The following is a 19,444-nucleotide window of genomic DNA, read 5'->3' as shown; positions in this document are numbered from 1 at the left end:
CCCGATGGGACACCTCTTCGACGGTATGGGGCGCCACTTACGCTTGCCCCCAAGCCATGGGCTCGCAGTATACGGGAACTGTGTGACCTGTGGGTAAACATCTTGCACGACGTGCCTCTGGTAACTTATCGAGGACTTCTCGGACCCATGACACGCAGATTAGATGGTGTATTGAGTTCCATTGGTGGACTGGCACGGTATTAAACAGATGGTCATAATATTTTGGCCCATCAGTGTCTTTTAACTACATTATCCAGTCATTAATGTGACCACCTGTCAGAAGTCTGAATAAACAGCTTTTGCAGCTCGGACAGATGCAAGAGGTGCAGGAAGAGAGTGACTGAGGTTCTGGAAGGCACCAGCACGGACGTGGAGCCATTCCGACTCCAGTGTCTTGACTAGCTGCACTACGCTTCTCGGCCGTCGAACCATGACACGAACAGCCGGATCGAGGTGAACCCACAGATTCACGACTGGGTTTAAATCCGGAGGGTTTGGTGCCATGATAGCAGATAAACTCATCCTGGTGCTTTCCGAATCACGCAACACTGCAAGTAGTCCGTCACGTTGCATTGTCCTGCTGGTAGAAGCCATTTTGCCTAGGAAAAAGAAACTACATTTAGGGATGGACGTCGTCCCCAGCGATAGTTGCATACTTGTGTTAATTCATCGTGCCTTTCATAATGACAGGATCACCCAAGGAAAACATTTCCCAGGCCATAACGGTTGCATGGTGTTTGCTTTCAGAGGTTTCATGCTGCACACGCCAACGGCCGTCTGTACCATGGAGCATACAACGTGACTCGTATGGAAAGATCACTCATTGCCATTCAGTGGACGTGAAGTTGCGACATTGACGTACAAACTCCAGCCTTCGTCGCCAGTGAATAGCAGTCAGCATCGTTGAACCAAGCATCCGCTGAGGAGGCCCATACGCAACAATGTTCGCTGAACGATCGCTGAGGAGACATTGTTGGTGGCCCGTTGGTTCATCTAGGCTTCTAGGCGGTCAGTCGCCCGTACATATCTCCTCAGGTGTTGTACACCCTTGTCACCTACACTATTTTGCATTGTCTGTGTTGTTCAGAAGTAATGCAATGTTCCTTCAGACATGCGTATCGTTTTTATTTGCCGACAACGAGCATCCCTAGTAAAGCAATATACGTAATGAATGAACGAGTGAAGGTTGTGGACACGTGGAAGTTGTAGACATATGTAAGTAAGATCTGGCTGTGGATCATGCACGGATAACCTAATGATAAGGAGACCGCTCACAATAAGCAAGAAATCCAGGTTAGAGTCCCGGTCCGATACAAATTTCCATTGTCATCATTCCATTAACGGCTCATGTTTGTCCATATTTGCAACTGCGAATACATTTCAAGCTTACGATAATAGTGGAAGCTGAAGATAGACTTAAATGTCTTCAGGAAAGTTTAATTATATCAGATCCACATTTCATGCCTGTCATACATGGCTCGTGGTGCACCACAGTTGCCTTGGATCTGATTTTGGCTAGTGCCATTTGGCCATGTACGGCGACACGTGAACAGTTTATAAACTTAGCCGTTTCGGAAGTGCTTCCACCCTTGGCTCGAAAGATGATAGCGCCCTTTCGGACGTCACATAAATTGCTCCTTTTCCGCATTACGACAACGACTGGACTGTTTCCCGCGTCACCCTAATACGGTTAATATACGCGCCACGGATAGTGCTGCCATCTGTCGTATGTGAGTGGTTATTGCACACTGGCGACGATCATTGGCGGTCGTCACGTTAATGTGATTGGACCGTGTGTATAAGAAACTATATACCGTTGCTTCAACAGATTACCAAACAATGTTCTAATTTGGCTCCATTACACGTAACAATCGGTTTCGGGAACCGCATGTTGAATTCCGCTTTGTATTGTTTGACCCTCAGCTTTGCAGGTATTAACTCTTTAAGATATGACATTTCTCAGAATTTTATTATCATTCATGCTCTGTATTATAATAATGCTTCCACCAGCGTTAGCATATTTCAAACGTCTCAACAATTCAAACCATCGTGTTTGCATTGGCTTCACGACTTGTACATCTTTGATCATGCGGTAATAAGACAATATGGCCGACACAGATTAAGTCTGACAGTAAATTCATTTATGACAAGGTGCATATATCGTGCGCTATATGTGTAAGATACCTTGACAATTTTAACAGGGTATAAGATAAAATAATTCCTAGTGTTTAACGTAGTATACAGTGTACGTAAAACATCTTGTACAACTAGACTTAAAGCACATAATGCAACTGTAGAGTGTGCAGCTAGCACAAAATTTTTAGGTGTTTGTATCGATCAGCAGTTAAAATAGGATGTACGTATCAGACTACTTGGAAAAAGAATTAGCAGACTATGCTATGCCCTATGGATATTAACCAAGCTCAAGCCTAAGAAATAATGCTCTGAGGCTGCAAACGCTCAGAATATGGAAAATGAGTTCAAACTGCAAAAATGGGCTATCATAATAGTTACCAAAAGTCACGAGAGGACCCAACGCATCGAGCTATTTAAAAAGTGAGGTAGTTTGACAGTTCCAAGTGAATACATCTTCCAAATTACAGTTATGTACGTTGAGCACTATGCAGCAAACAGCTCTACATATGATCACAAAAACAGCTAGATACAGTGGTTGCTTGTATATGGACAGAAGGAATAAAGTTAAGACCCAAACCACTATATTTTCCAAGAATTTAAGCTATATAATAAACTGCCTAAATATATCAAAGAGGAAAAAGAGCTGCGTAAAGTTACAACAAACATTAACTTTATCTACTAAAAAGTTTTTCATCATTTGAAGAGTTCATGGGATAAAAATTGTTGTTACAAGTGAATAATCTGTTTGATCAATAACAAAGTTGCCTAAGAGCTTGGAGTATACTTGTAAACAGCAGAATACATGTCCAGTTTGTAAATTATACCATGTAATCTAAAAGCAACGTGTATATCGGAGGTATCCTCTTTCTTCTCCTTTAATCTTACGATGTGTAATTCGGCAATAAACAGCGTATGTGTGTAGGCTCCATGAATTTCTTAGTTGTATATATATATCCTCTTTTTCATTATTCTTATCTTATATACCTAGGCTATAAATAATGTTTTATAATGGTAACATGCATAAGGAGAAAGACATTTGTTTACTGTTCAGTTGTGGTTTTAAATGAGACACATAGTCACGAGGGACGCAATGCTTTGAATATGAATACATGACTAAGTCCCATTTACATCAGTTTATTTGTACTGCAGATAGGAACAAGTATAAAGAGCATGGATTGTGAAGAAGTGATGTTCATAAATCCGCCAAATGAAATGAGTGACGTGAGTTCGTGGCATGCAGACACACCAATCGTATTCCGCTGCGACCGTTCCGAATATTACAGTTCATATTCTTCCTTAGCGGTCAATGCGGTTGGGGCTTGCTGTGAGATCTAAATATCATTCTCACATGTCCTAGTTTTATGTCAGTTTATTGTGTACTGTGAAGCTTTTGTTACTATTTCCAGCTGGTCAGAGAGATGCTATAAGCTTTACGTGTGTGAGCCTTACACATAATTCTAATTACGTTATTTGCACAATGAATATTTTTTGCGTAAGTGAGGAGTTACTGCTGAATATTATCCTGCAAGACGTCAGTGAATGAAAACAGGCGTAATATGTCAAAATACTGACTTCTGCATCCCCAAATTTGGCAGTTATTCTTTTAACAAAGATAGCCGAACCTAAACATTTTTTGAGATCTACCATGTGGTTTTTCAGTTTTAAGTTGTCATCAATATGGACACCTCTGGTTTTTCTTGTTAATACACTAGGTTAATAATAGGTGGGATACTTTGAAGTAGCAAACAAGAAACAGAGTAGTGTAACTCACACTTAGCAATAATAACTGATTTTCAGTGCGTATCGTACAATTATGTTGGAGCCAAGTTCATATACATCCGTCTGGCAATCAAGACTTTTGTTTTCTGTGCTTTCCCTAAATCGTATCAGGCGAATGCCACAGCCGATTCCGTAACCCGACATCCTTCAGTTGAACTTCAAAGAGACGTTATACTCTGGCCAAATTAATTTAGACATAAATATGCTTTCAAACTGTTACCTACATTTGGCAAAGTATATAAACCTGACTGAAATATCAAGCACATAGACATATAAAATTCATGTAAAACGTTCCGTATAGTCTTTCTGATGTCTAGAGTGCTTTCCAGATCAAATTTTTATTTACTGTGTACTGTTTTATTGTGTCCATAGTGGCTGCTTTGGCTAACTGAGACAGTGAGATTAATGGGAAATAATAATGATAAAGGCCTTCTACTGCCTGTCTGTCTCCACATAGCGTTTTTACTCTCATAGTGTACGTTTCAACGTCAGTGCTTCATAATCATGGCTTCTGTGGTTACGTATTGACCTTCACTGCGTTATGAACACACCAGAAGAGAGTATTTTTGGGAGTTATACTGCATTCTTAATTGTAATATGCGAAATTAGGGTGGACTATATAAGTAAGTACACAAGAACATACTGTATACAAATGTCTCTTAAAAATTGCAGTGTACCTGCGAATTTTGTTGATTCGTCGTGTACATGACATCATAATAAATATTAACTTCCACATGTTCGACTCACATACGTACGCACTTACACGACAGAGTACTGCTGAGCTGCTTTCGCAGGTCACTCTATAACGCTACAACATAGAAATCCTCACTTAGCACAGTATTTCTTTTTTGCATTAGATCATAAATGTGTAGATTTCCAATGTTTTCTTGTCAATGCTAATTAATTGTAATATAGTGGAATAAATTTCCTGCAAACTACTGAAAACAATTTTGTAAATGATGTACTTAGACACGCTGGTAATATCCTGGACTTTGCAATGTATAGTAACTAATGATATAATCTGAGTGGTATTACAATCTGTGTTAGGCAAGGGAGCGAGTTTGGAGTCGCAAGTAAACAGTGAAAAAGGTCGGTCGTGAAGTGTCTGGGATAGTTCGCGGAAACAAATGTATGGAGAGGGCGTGGTGTCAAAATGTATGCCAAGGCTGTGAAGATGTGATGAGCATGAAGTTGTATGGCCCCTAGTACAATGTTTATTCAAGGAAAGGTTAACGAAAGAAAGAGTACTGTGTGGCCAAGTAATTAAATTTTGCCCGTAACTGGAAGAAGAATCTTATCGCAAGTAATTGTTGCCGAAAACCATGACGTTTCACTAACAGCAGTTTTATATAAAGGGAAAACTATCATTTCAACAGTTTAGACATTTAGAAGATTTTCCAATGTCGCAGAATCCTTTTATCCAACAATATAGTGTGTGTTTAAAATTTTAATCATTATGATTTTCACGCATCATTGTTTCCCTGTAACAACCTAGTATCACGTTATTAAAAGGGAAAGAGATTGTAATATAAAAATCTTGAAAGTGTCACAAAGTAATTTTGCTCTTCGAATGAAAACATCAGTTTTACTCCTTGACTGAAAGGATTACGTCACTTTTCTATTCTAACCATATTCATTGTCTTATTGAGAAGAAAGTTCATTAACTCACTAAATTCTGAAGCCTGGGAAATTGTGGTAAACTTTTATCAGCTGATTCAAAAGGGTTACTCTATGACTTTATTTATTTTCTTTGTCGATCTTGGCTTTTATATTTTCGGCATCGCTTCATGTATTGTGACGTCTTTTGTTATTAACTATTGTATTTTATGGTCATGAATTTCGATCACGAGAAATAAGTGGTTAGTAAAATATAATGACAGCTAACGTTATTGTGAGTCCACGTTACTCAATCATCATGACGTGTTACAATAAGTAACTCAGTTTTGGTTTCACATGATCCTAAAGTAGTCGATATAATGATAACTAATCATCTAAAAACTTATAATCACTTACAAGTTTAAATGAGCTCGCGTGGGTGTAATGACCGTTGTCGCCCACGTGCGTTTCATTAATTGTTACGTAAGTTCAGTTTCAGTGCAACACAGTTTTATAGCTATTGTCCTTAAATGGACTGGCGACCGTAGTATTTAAACTAGCAAGTACAGTTAAGCTCATTTTCAGTTTCATAGGTAATAACAATTCGGCGAGCTAATCAAAATTTATCAACATAACCACACAGTTTAGTTTCCGATAGCTATTAGTGCAGTGTATACTTCTTTATCATGATAACGATCAGTAGTACACTAGTCGGCATTGTGTCTGTCAATATTCTTCCGAACGGATTCGTTATCCGAAAATTATGTAGATTTTATTCACGGTCGGTTGCGAACTTACCGAAGAGTGTGGGCAGTTTACAACCCCACCTCTATTTCTGACTACCTCTTGCACTTCCTGCCAGTCACTATTTCTTATACTACCAAATCTTGTTACACCTATGAGTTCGCTACTAGTAGACTCAGTCAATTTGTCATATTAATAAAGGTTATTGCACGTGGTACAAAAAGCTTTTGCATAGCGCATTCCACAACAATATATTAGTATTTATTCCAGCACGTAATCAACACGATTGTTGAAAAATTATTTTACGTTTTGTAATTTGTAACGTTAATAATGTTCATCTTCAATGCAACCATCTACAAGAATAGACGAGATTATAATTTTTTCAGTAGAATACGGAAGTAATGTTTTTAAGATTAAACTGTGTTGTGCAAATGAAAGTTATTTATTACCTTTGAAGCACTGAAATGTCAATCCAATTGTTTTCCGTGTATGCATTATGCAAAGATTTTTATTATTTCATGACTAACACAACTGAAGTAGGAACTGAGGAAGAATATCTGCAGTTATTAACAATATCGTTAATGCTTCCATCGCAGACTTGAAACGCATAGAAGAAGACCCTCATCCAATTCCACAGCGCAAGAAAAAATTTGAAATACAGCAAAAACTGTAGACGATGGCGATTGGAAACCTGTGCTGTGTGCGTCTTCTACCTACAGAACAACAGCTGGGTACGTGAAAAGAAGAGGCGGCTAGTATGAATGGGAGAAACGGATTTGGCTAAGAAGAAAGTAAACATTCAGTAGGAAGAGGAGAAATTTTTCCTATCTACTTGATGAACGAAGTTGTTGACATTTATCACTTGACTGTGAGTCAGTTTAACAGGCGTCAGTTACCAGGCAAGTTAGTCGTCGTCACATTCGGGGCCAAAGTGAGGTGCAACGTACCCAGCGAGGGTGTCCCGGGTCTCTGGCGCTGCCGCGGTACCCCGTGTATTCTGCTGTAAGCTGCTGCCTGCTGTGTGCTGCTGTCTGCTGTCCCGGAGAGACTGGCTGCCACAGCACTGACAGCGCCCGGAGTCTGCTGGCTGTGTTTCGTCACCGCAGCAGCAGCGCTGCGCCCTCGATAGCAGCGAACCTGCCTCCCTGCAGGCGACTTGAGGTGTCTCCAGCCGTGCCGAGGAGTGTCACAATTGAAACGTAAGTTGCGCGTCCTGTCCACCCCCAGGAGGAAATACGTCGCGACCTAAACTGGTCTGCCGGCCGCTGTGGCCGAGCGGTTCTAGGTGTTTCAGTCCGGAACCGCGCTGCTGCTATGGTCGCAGGTTCGAATCCTGTCTCGAGCATGGATGTGTGTGATGTCCTTAGGTTAGTTAGGATTAAGTAGTTAGTTATAAGTCTAGGGGACTGATGACCTCAGATGTTAAGTCCCATAGTGCTTAGAGCCATTTGAACATTTTTGAACCTAAACTTGTCTAAAGGTTTTGCACCGTGTTAGAATAGGGGAGCGTGCGTGAGGTGCGGATCCAAGAGCCCTTTGCCGTCATGGCCCCCTCCAAAGGACAAAATATCAAAACAGTTTGTATTATAACATACCGTAAAACTGCATAACTTTGTGACACTTTGAGCACTTTGCCGGCCGCGGTGGCCGAGCGGTTCTAGGCGCTCAGTCCGGAACCGCGCTGCTGCTACGGTCGCAGGTTCGAATCCTGCCTCGGGCATGGATGTGTGTGACGTCCTTAGGTTTAAGTAGTTCTAAGTCTAGGGGACTGAAGACCTCAGATGTTGACTCCCATAATGCTCAGAGCCATTTGAACCATTTTTGAGCACTTTATGTAACATAGTCTTTTACAAGTATGTACTGCGAAATTTAATTTCCATATATGTGGAATTTTATAACTTTTATCCTTCAATTTTGGTAGTAATAAGGTTTTTATGTGCAACTAGCTGCTCCCAGCCACACATTGCTGTGACTTGGTATGGTTAAACGGTAAAGAGGGACAACAGAATGCATACGTTTCTAATATGCCTGTCTCTGTCCATCTTCAAATGGTTCAAATGGCCCTGAGCACTATGGGACTTAACATCTGTGGTCATCAGTCCCCTAGAACTTAGAACTACTTAAACCTAACTAACCTAAGGACATCACACACATCCATGCCCGAGGCAGGATTCGAACCAGCGACCGTAGCAGTCACGCGGTTCCAGACTGAAGCGCCTAGAACCGCACGGCCACACCGGCCGGCCTGTCCATCTTCTTCCCCTTCCCTTCTCTCTCTGTCCATTACCTCCTCCCCACTCTTTCAATGCCCATCTTTTCTTTCCCCCCTTTCTCTCCATCTCGTCTTGCTTCCTCTCACTCCCTCACTCCCTGTCCAACACATCCTCTCCCCTTTCTGTATCTATCTTCTCCTCCCCCCTCCATCTCCTCCTGCCCCCTCTCTATCTCTCCATCTGCTCCTTCCCACTTTCTGTGTACATTTTCACCTATCTCTCTGCCCATCTCCTCTGTAAGGTGGCTATAATTTCGCGCCTTACAAGCATACTTTGCCGTGATCTACAACCACATTAGGTATTATTTGATAGTAGTACATCGTATATATGAATATTTAAAGGAGACTGACATTGTCACGTACGTTTTGTAAATAATTGTTAACGCTTATTGCATGAAAGGTGACGGAGTGTCTTTATTATAAAAACGGCGTAATGAATGACTGCCTATACTAATAGAGGTTGGAACGCCAGTGGAGATGAAATGGCAGGCAGAACTCAAGCTCTGGGTGGAAGGCCCGCACAGGTGTTGGTCCTGCTTAAACACAGGAAGTAGCTTGACGGACGTCGTGACACCTGAGCTCTGGTGCACAATAGGGTGACGGCTGGCCGCTACAGTAGTAGGGGCCGGAAGGATAACCGGATAATACTTCCGAACGCTAAAAATCTTGGACGCAGGTGAGAGGAACGAAGAAGCGGTACCTCGGAAACCACGCAGGCTGGGTTATTTCCAAGGATTTTTACTCAGAAGCGTACCATTGTACGAGTATAGATTTTCCTCGCAAACTTTCCGTGCTGGATGACAAAAGACTGAAATATGGTTGGTCGGAGTTCGGAAGAATCTGTAGAGAGGGAGAATATTCCGTGGTTTCGGGCATATGATTCGTTTTCGGAATTACGAGGGTAGGGAGCCGAGACTTGCTGGGAGGCCAGCGGTGGTGAGACGAGGTCTTCCGTAGTGAGCGCCCGTGTGTGACGGTCGCTTGATATCAGCTTTGTTGATATAGGCGGACTTGCTGTCTTTGCTCTCAGGAGAGTTTATAGTTAGAACGGTTAGGCACTCTACTGTTGCGAACCTATACGATTCTGGACTTCACCTCCGGGTTGGAAGTCGTCGTTGCGTACGCAGCGTTCAGTAATTGAGAGCACTTCCTCTGCCTATACTTATGTTGAGACGTTATCTGAACTCCGTCCTTGTGGCTGGGTGTTCGCGTTTCTCGTCTGTAGAACACAGAGAGGAGAAGACAGTGTTAGAGTATATTAGACAGAGGACCGCCTTCTGCTGTCCTAGTGTTTGAAAGAGTTTATTTGTGGCTGGAGTTCTTCTATCGTCGCAGACGAGTACGAGAACCATCACTTCGACGCACCGGATGCAGTACATACGGTGATATAACCAATTGCTTCGCCTTATTGGGGCTATAAAAGCTAAACTGCTGTGATCACGCTAGTTCATTTCTACTGAGGTTCCACGCCACCGTAGATCATCTTTGAAAATAGTGTCTTTTAATGTTTGGCACGTAGATGATGTCAGTCATTTCGCGTTATTGAAATTAGATAAGGAGCAGAGTTGGGCAATTGATTAGTAATTTTACTTAGAAAATATAAACTTTGTAATATAAAGGTTTTTTTTAAGCTACAATAAATATATATGCAGGAACAACGTTTATCATTTAGTAGTATTAGTTGTCTTAATCATTCATTTGTGTTAAGGTTGTAATCTATATGTTAAAGTCCATTAAAAGATCCTAAGATCTGCTTCAGGGGGTAGTCAGACAGGGCCAAATTTTCATTTTAGCGTTTATTATTTTCAGTTGCGCATATTCATTTTACACTCGACTGGAGTAGCATCATGGACCTCTTCCTCCCTCTCTCTGACCACGAGCCTTGTTCATTATTATTGCAAATTCAGATTCTGTAGTACTATTCTAATCGTAAGTTGATAAGCCATAAACACAACTCGCCTGTTTGCTAACAACGTTTCACTATTATGTAATCTATACATATTTTTATATTATATGTATTAAAATATATAGCGTACATGTATCCAATCATTTATTATAGTAACGTGTAAAAATTTGAAGCAAATCGATCAAGTGCTTTTTGAGATTTTCGGTAACGATTTTTCCTTCGTATGTTACCTAGAGGGTGCTCCACATAACATGTATGCCTCAGTAACTTCCACAATAGCAGGTGACGCGAATATTTACTGAGAGAGGTCCACATAAGAAACGTTACACTTTTGGCAGGGTTATGAAGGTAGATTACTTAGCTATTTTCCAGAAAGTTATTGCAACGATATACAATTTCTTAAATAAAACATTAGCGTTTTCTATCATGTAGCTGATCTATTCAAACCAGCTTTGAAAAAATCAGTTTAAATCCCATTTCTATTGCGTTTACTTTGGAAGCTAGAAACCTTCAAAGTGTTAGGTGTGGATGCAACATACCATACATAGTACTTGGCTGCTGGCAGATGGATGTTCTGGTGGCCGAATGTTGATGTAAGTGAGATGTTTAAATGTGTGTCCATGTTTCTGAATGCACAACGCAATGCGCCTACTGAACAACCAGCGGACGAGATGTAATGTCGCCAGTGACATGGAGCGACATGCTACCTCGATGCGCTGTTTGATGTCATCTGGGGTTGTGAGTTCACGATTCTGTAGATATCTCCACAAAAATAAATCTACTGGTGTTAAATCCGGCGACCGTACAGGCCGTTCACGAGGCCCACGCCACCCCAACCATCTTCCAGGGAAGCTGTTATTCAGTTCTCGTACATCACACGCAGAATGGGCTGGGTGACCATCGTGCTGCATCCAAATAGGCCTCTAATGCCTAGACGGACACTTTCAAAGAGAGCACCTAAACTGTCGACGATAAAAGGTGTATATGTCTTCCCTGTCAGTGTATGTGAAAAGCAATGCGGACCGATGATTTCATCTCAGTGGATCCCAAACCACACTGTTATCACTGTTCACTGAACCATAAGTTGTATTCATTGGAGGACATTCGGCTTCGTTAAACCTGTGGTCTTGCGGTAACGTCTTTGATTCATAATCAAAACGTCTTCGGTCGCTGCTTAAATTTTGATTAAGAAGTCACCCTCATTTTGCCAACGGCCTTGTCAAAGAGGGCGGAGGAGCGGACAGAGGTTCAGGGCACTCTCTTGTCCTAGGGGTGGGAAACTGCCCCTAAAGGCGGAAGAATCAGCAGTGATCAAAGGCATGAGGATGCTGAAGGCAATGGAAACCACTGCATTAAAGACACGTAACGTGTATCCACAGGACATGTGGAGCAAAAGATTCTGGAATAGTCCCCCATTCGGAACTCTGAGAGGGGACTGCCAAGGGAGAGTTACTATGAGATAAAGATCGAATAATAAACGAAATAGTAACATTATACGAGTCGGGGCGTGGAATAACAGAAGCTTGAAAGTGGTAGGGAAACTAGAAAATCTGAAAAGGAAAATGCAAAGGCTCAATCTAGATATAGCAGGGATCAGTGAAGGGAAGTGGAAAGAGGACAAGGATGTCTGGCCAGATGAGTATAGGGTAATATTAACATCAGCGGAAAATGGTGTAACGGGAGTAGGATTCGTTATGAATAGGAAGGTAGGGCAGAGAGTGTGTTACTGTGAACAGTTCAGTGATAGGGTTATTCTTATAAGAATCGGCAGCAAACCAACACCGACAACGATAGTTCAGGTATACATGCCGACGTCGCAAGTTGAAGACGAAGAGGTAGAGGAAGTGTATGAGGATATTGGAAGGGTAATACAGTATGTAAAGGGAGATGAAAATCTAATAGTGATGGTGGACTGGAATCCAGTTGTAGGGAAGGAGTAGAAGAAAAGGTTACAGGAGAATATGGGCTTCGGACAAGGAATGAGAGAGGAGAAAGATTAATTGAGTTCTGTAATAAACTTCAGCTAGTAATAGCGAATACTCTGTTCAGGAATCGCAAGAGGAGGAGGTATACTTGGGAAAGGCCGCGTGATACGGGAAGATTTCAGTTAGATTACACCATGGTCAGAAAGAGATTCCGAAATCAGATACTGGATTGTAAGACGTACCCAGGAGCAGATATAGACTCAGATCACAATATAGTAGTGATGAAGAGTAGGCTGAAGTTCAAGACATTAGTCAGGAAGAATCAATACGCAAAGAAGTGGGATACGGAAGTACTAAAGAATGACGAGAAACGCTTGAAGTTCTCTAAGGCTATACATACAACAATAGGGAATATCTCAGTAGGCAGCACAGTGGAAGAGGAATGGACATACCTAAAAAGAGCGAAAACAGAAGTTGGGAAAAAAAACATAGGTACAAAGAAGGTAACTGCGAAGAAACCATGGGTAACAGAAGAAATACTTCAATTGATCGATGAAAGGAGGAAGTACAAAAATGTTCCGGGAGACTCAGGAATACAGAAATGCAAGTCGCTGAGGAAGGAAGTAAATAGGAAGTGCAGGGAAGCTAAGACGAAATGGCTGTATGAAAAATGTGAAGAAACAAAAAAAATTGATTGTCGGTAGGACTGACTCAGCATACAGGAAAGCCAAAACAACCTTCGGTGACATTAAAAGCAAGTTTGATAACATTAAGAGTGCAACGGGAATTCCACTGATAAATGCAGACGAGAGAGCGGATGGGTGGAAAGAATACAGTGAAACTAAAATCGTTGGGGGAAGTGGCAACATAGCGATTATTCACGTTGGTGTGTAGAATGTATGAGTATGGCGACATAGCATCTGACTTTCGGAAAAACATCGTTCACACAATTTAGAAGACGGCAAGAACTGACAAGTGCAAGAATTATCACACAATCAGCTTAACAGCTCATGCATTCAAGTTATTGACAAGAATAATATACAGAAGAATGGAAAGGAAAATTGAGGATGCGCTAGATGACGATCAGTTTGGCTTTAGGAAAGGTAAAGGCACGAGAGAGGCAATTCTGACGTTGCGGTTAATAATGAAAGCAAGATTAAAGAAAAATAAAGACACGGTCATAGGATTTGTCAACCTGGAAAAAGCGTTCGACATGTAAAATGGTGCAATAAGTTCGAAATTCTGAGAAAAATAGGGGTAAGCTATAGGGAGAGACGGGTCATATACAATATGTACAACCAACAGCCAAGAGGGAATAATAAGAGTGGACGACCAAGAACGAAGTGCTCGTATTAAAAAGGGTGTAAGACAGGGATGTAGCCTTTCGCCCCTACTGTTCAGTCTGTACATCGAGGAGGCAATGATGGATAAAAAGGAAGGTTCAGGAGTGAAATTAAAATTCAAGTTGAAAGGATATCAATGATACGATTCGCTGATACATTGCTATCCTGAGTGAAAGTGAAGAAGAATTACATGATCTGCTGAATGGAATGAACAGTCTAATGAGTTCAGAGTATGGATTGCGAGTAAATCGAAGAAAGACAAAGGTAATGATAAGTAGTAGAAATGAGAACAGCGAGAAACTTAATATCAGGATCGATGGTCACAAAGTAGATGAAGTTAAGGAATTCTGCTACCTAGGCAGTAAAATAACGAGTGACGGACGGAGCAAGAGGACATCAAAAGCAGACTCGCTATGGCAAAAAGGGCATTCCTGGCCAAGAGAAGTCTGCTAATATCAAATATTGGCCTTAATTTGAGGAAGAAATTTCTGAGAATCTACGTCTGGAGTACAGCTTTGTATGGTAGTGAAACATGGACTGTGGGAAAACCGGAACAGATGAGAATCAAAGCACTTGAGATGTGGTGCTACAGACGAATTTGAAAATTAGGTTGACTGATAAGGTAAGGAATGAGGAGGTTCTACGCAGAATCGGAGAGGAAAGGAATATGTGGAAAACACTGATAAGGAGAAGGGACAGGATGATAGGATATCTGTTGGGACATGAGGGAATGACTTTCATGATACTAGAGGGAGCTATAGAAGGCAAAAACTGTAGAGGAATACAGAGATTGGAATACATCCAGCAAATAATAGAGGGCGTAGGTTACAAGTGTTACTCTGAGATGAAGAGGTTAGCACAGGAGAGGAATTCGTGGCGGGTCGCTTCAAACCAGTCAGAAGACTGATGATCCAAAAAAAAGGCATCCACAGTGAAATTATGCACGGCCCATTTTCGTGAAATCATGCGCGGCACATTCGCAGAAAGTAACTCTCCGGTTGAAATCGTTACCATGCAGCTCCTGTGTCAGTGACAGATGGTACGGATGAAACTTGAGATCCTGTACTATAACTTGTATATATGTAAGGCTGATACCAATGACTACAGCGACGTCTCATAAGCTGACAAGAGGTTTGTGGTGTATTGCAGCTAAAACAAACACCTCCGAATCCTTACATCTTGCTGGTCTTCGTCAGTTACTGCTGAAATCTTCCCAAAATACTTGTTTCCCTAAGCCATTGTTCAGCGTGTAAGAACGTAATAGATGCCAGAGCCCTTCGACCTAAATATCTCACGACATAAACCATGGCTGCTTCATTGGCTTTGTGCCGGCATTCGCCGAGCATCAGCAACATGTTAGTGTACTCATTGGATGTATATGTCATCGTTATTCGATGTCAGTATCCGCGGCGCACTGAACCCCGTTTGTTTGTTGCTAGTTCTCAAAGTAAACATGTTAGAAATGGGATTTAAACTGCTTTGTGCAAAGCTGGTTTAAATAGGTCAGATACATGATAAAAGAAACTAGTATTTCTAAAAAAATTGTATCTCGTTGCTGTAGCTCTGTGAAAAATAAAGCTTATCAAAAAGAAAATAATATAGAATTCAAAAAGTGATCAGTTTACTAAAAAAATCAAAATACCTTCTGACCATAATAAGAAATCAAAATTCACATTTACACTGATGTAATGCGCTTGTAAATAGGAATGTATCAGTACTGCACAATTCATTTAATAATTAACTTTTGTCCGCAGCTCGTGGTCGTGCGGTAGCATTCTCGCTTCGCACGCCCGGGTTCCCGGGTTCGATTCCCGGCGGGGTCAGGGATTTTCTCTGCCTCGTGATGACTGGGTGTTGTGTGCTGTCCTTAGATTAGTTAGGTTTAAGTAGTTCTAAGTTCTAGGGGACTGATGACCATAGATGTTAAGTCCCATAGTGCTCAGAGCCATTTGAACCATTTTTTTGAATTAACTTTTCAGTACGAAATTAAAAACAATTTTTGTGATTATTAGTTACTCCCTTGAACGTGACTTGCAGAGTAAAGTTTTTCAAAGGAGGGATTAATATTAGAACCAGACACTCTGAGTTCTTTTTCTAAGTGTAGCTGAGATTTGTATTTTGTCTTCAAAGCAACCAACGCAGAAAATTCGCTATCGCAAAGATAGGATGTTGAAAATGGTAATAGTATACGAAATGCTCTAGTTTTCAGAACAGAAAACTCAACAGTCCCCTCTGTCCAAAATTAATAGGTATTTCTTCTTGAATTGCCTTTTGATTTCGCCACTAGCCGTGAAGTCTATGAAGACTTCTTCGGCAATTGAGAGACCTACGGAAGTACATTCGCGCGCTACCTGTAATACGTGATAGAGAGCCATCGATTCTGGTTTTGTCGTGTAGCGGATCGGTATTGTGAAATAGCGATAAATTTCCTCAAAATACGTATTGTGATCTTAGGTGGAAAAGGATGGGGGGGGGGAGGGGGGGGGGGGAGAGTGATGAAGATTATTACTGAAAATAGGTCGCAAATACTGAAAGACTGAGAAACATACACCATTGTTTCATCACATGGCTGAAATTTCGTGTCCTCTACGACGGAGATCGTTCGGTTAGCACATAAAATTAAACCACCAGTTAGTTGCAGGAAAACTGATTCGACGTAAAAAAAGATTATTAAGTTTCTATCTTTGTTACAAAACGACAATTCTCATATTCGCTGTAAATCCACCAGGACAACAATAGTTAATACATTTTCTTATAATATGTCCTTTCTACAAAAAGCCGGTGGAAGACATTCACATATGAAAAATTCAAATATTTTTCTTTTATGTAGTTCAATGCCGTGAGAAACGAATACACAAAAATAACTAACTAAGAATTTTATGGAACGATTTGTACAAAATATTTATGAAAACCACTGGACGATACAACTAAAGGTCAATACGAAACAATGGACTTCATAATGCAGTTTTATAAAGAACTCGTAGTTTCGGTTTCTATGGCCTTGTTGTCAAACGCCATTTCTTCTTTCTTGGCTGCACCCCTAGCCCAAGATTGTCTCTCTGCGGAACCAAAGACACCGTAAACCAGTGTTCCCAACAGGTAGACACCGCTTGTAATGAAGAACACCGTCCGCCACTCCTCTGGATCCTAAAATACACATGCGTTTAGAATTACTGTTGTTATTCAAAGTATAAGGCAACTGCTAAATACGTAACTTCTGTATGTAACCACTTACCTTATTTTTGACAATGAAACCTGTGAGGGGAGGGCTCACCATTCCCGGTATAGTAGCGACTGTCTGTGAGAGGCCCATTAGGACTCCAGCGTACTGCGGCGCCATATCCAGGTGGTTTACACTAAACATAAAGAATTAACTTTGTGTTGTTATGAAAATATACACCTCTGAACAACTAAATAAGGAGAAGGCTCTAATGTTGGAGGTATCGATATTGTCACATCTATGAATGCAGCTGTTTATAGAGTGTCATGTGTTTGATGTTGCAGTACCTCGCGTTGCCTGTCTGTGCGAGGTTCGTGAGCTGCACAGGGCGATACGCTGATCAGCCAAAACGTTATGACCACCGACGTAATGTCGATATAAACCAGTCCAGGCGATAGCAGCGTCATCCGGTGAGGAATGTTTGACAGCCAGACACACGCATGGTGCATGAAGCACTAGTGAGCGTGCGGTCTGTGAGTACAATGGGGAAGGCGCGCGAACTGTCTTAGTTTGACCGAGGGCAGATTGTGATGGCACGGTGGCTCGGCATGAGCATTTCGGAAACTATCCGAGGAGTACAGTGCTGGGTGTCTTCAATACATGGCGAAGTCAAGGTGAAACCACGTCCAGACGTCGTGGGGTTGGGAGGCCACCCCTCATTACAGATGTCGGACGTCGTAGGCTGGACAGATTGGTAAAACAGGACAGTCACCGGACTGTGGCGGAACTAACATCAGACTTTAATGTTGTGCGTCTGAACACACAGTCCTCAGAACGCTCCTAACGATGGGCCATCACAGCCAAAGACCCACGCGTGTGCCAATGTTAACACCACGACATCAGCAACTACGACTGAAATGGGCACGTGACCATTGGGACTGGACGTTGGCGTATTGGCAGAGCGTTGCTTGGTCTGATGAATCCCGGTATCTTCTTCAACATGCCGATTGGAGGACGCGAATCCGTCGGCTTCAAGGGAACAGCTCTTTGACACCTGTAATGCGGGACAGAGACAAGCTGGCGCGACCACATTATGCTCTGAGGAACATTCACGTGGGCATCCAAGGGTCCAGTGGAGCTCGTGCAAGGCATCATGACGGCCAAGGAGTATGGTTCACTGATTGTAGATCACTTTCTGCCGTTTATGACGATCATGTTTCCCGACAGCAGTGGCATTTTTCAGCAAGATAATGAAACATGTCAAAAGGCAGGTGTGTGGTGGAGTGGTTCAAGAAACACAGTGGAGAGTTTTAATCGATGTGCTGCCTCCCCCCCCCCCCCTCGCCCCAGTCACCAGAACGGAATTGAGTCGAACACATCTGGGGTTGATTGAACGTGGCGTCAGAGGTCATTGCCCCCTTCACAAAAATTTACGGGAATTTGGTGACTTGTGTGTGCAGATGTGTCCTTCCAGTGACCTATCAAGGGCTCATTGCTTCCATGCCACGGGGTGTCGCTGCTGTTACCCATACCAAGGATGACATTTATCTATTAGATAGATTTATCTATTAGATAGGCGGTCATAATGTTCTGGCTGATTAGCGTATAATTATGATTAATGTTAGTTCTAGCAACTTCTTCACAGTCAGTCTACTTAACAATATCCATTTCGATAAAAAAATATTCAGCTTTCGTCCGTGAAGAACCCAACGAGCTAGAAATAATTTAAAAAGCTTCATTTTAATGTCATTACCAGTTTCGTGCCATCATGCCTGCCTTCAGAAGCTAACTTTTTTTTAATTACAGTAATGTATTCGTTAGCAACATGCCGTCCGCCCGTGCACTGCACAAGATTATTTCAGAATTTGGAGCCACTTCTTGCTTCGGTCCTTCTGGCATTTCAAACCGATGCACAAAGGGATGAAGTGCAACAGCACATACATTCTAAACAAATCGCTGTAGCACATGAACACTTCGTAATACTCCTCATATCATTTGCAGTCTAAAAGGCCCCGTACACGGTCAGACTTATTTGAAGATTTCGCTCTTATCTATCCACGGATTTGTCAAATAAGGCCGCACATGATCTAACAAGTTTTTTCGTTTAACCTAACTTTTGAAGCAGTCACTGTTCGTGTAAGCTGTATTTTCACATGAACAGAAATGGTTAAAAGTTTTTTAACATTGACTCTGGCACTGTGTTTGAAGGAGAAGACGGAGAAGGAGAAAACAAGACGCTGGTCCCGGCAATAGTTCAAAATTAGAGACAAAATATAAACATGAAAAGCTGTTAAAGGAAATGGTACACTCGGAACCTCATGGTTAGATCAACTTTCTCCAAATGGACACTGAAACTTTTAATAACTTGTTTAGAATCGCTGTACTTAACCCTCACACTGAAAAAGAAGACAAATATGTGAACATTTATTCTCTTCTACTTGGTCCTCTAATAGCAGTTCATTAAAATGCCTCAACGTTGGAACACATTGCCTACATCTGTGGAAATACCGAAGACCTTTTTTTTATTTTTTATTTATTGAATTCCCGTTTGTATGTTGTGCGTAGAATATTGATTTTCTTCTT

General features: G+C 41.6%; 2 protein-coding genes across 2 annotated transcripts in view; both read right to left on the bottom strand.

Annotated features, from left to right (window-relative positions):
- LOC124777657 (sialin-like) overlaps window positions 1–7,283 on the bottom strand; it is a 155,100-nt gene extending 147,817 nt beyond the window's left edge. Inside the window, exon 1 of the mRNA XM_047253139.1 lies at window positions 7,203–7,283. The gene's annotated coding sequence lies outside the window, so the exon portion shown is untranslated. The remainder of the gene's footprint in view (window positions 1–7,202) is intronic.
- Window positions 7,284–16,562: 9,279 nt separating this feature from the next.
- Window positions 16,563–19,444, bottom strand: part of LOC124776640 (vesicular glutamate transporter 2-like) — a 172,933-nt gene continuing 170,051 nt past the window's right edge. The window contains exons 10-11 of the mRNA XM_047251730.1: window positions 16,937–17,057; window positions 16,563–16,848 (exon numbers count right to left, since the gene is read on the bottom strand). Of these exons, the coding sequence (XP_047107686.1) occupies window positions 16,669–16,848; window positions 16,937–17,057 (301 nt within the window). The 3' untranslated portion in view covers window positions 16,563–16,668. The remainder of the gene's footprint in view (window positions 16,849–16,936; window positions 17,058–19,444) is intronic.

The sequence above is a fragment of the Schistocerca piceifrons genome, chromosome 2, assembly GCF_021461385.2.
Source record: "Schistocerca piceifrons isolate TAMUIC-IGC-003096 chromosome 2, iqSchPice1.1, whole genome shotgun sequence".
In the NCBI taxonomy this organism is placed as follows: domain Eukaryota; kingdom Metazoa; phylum Arthropoda; class Insecta; order Orthoptera; family Acrididae; genus Schistocerca; species Schistocerca piceifrons.
Note: the sequence above shows the minus strand (reverse complement) of the source record. Positions and strands in the feature narration are given on the sequence as shown.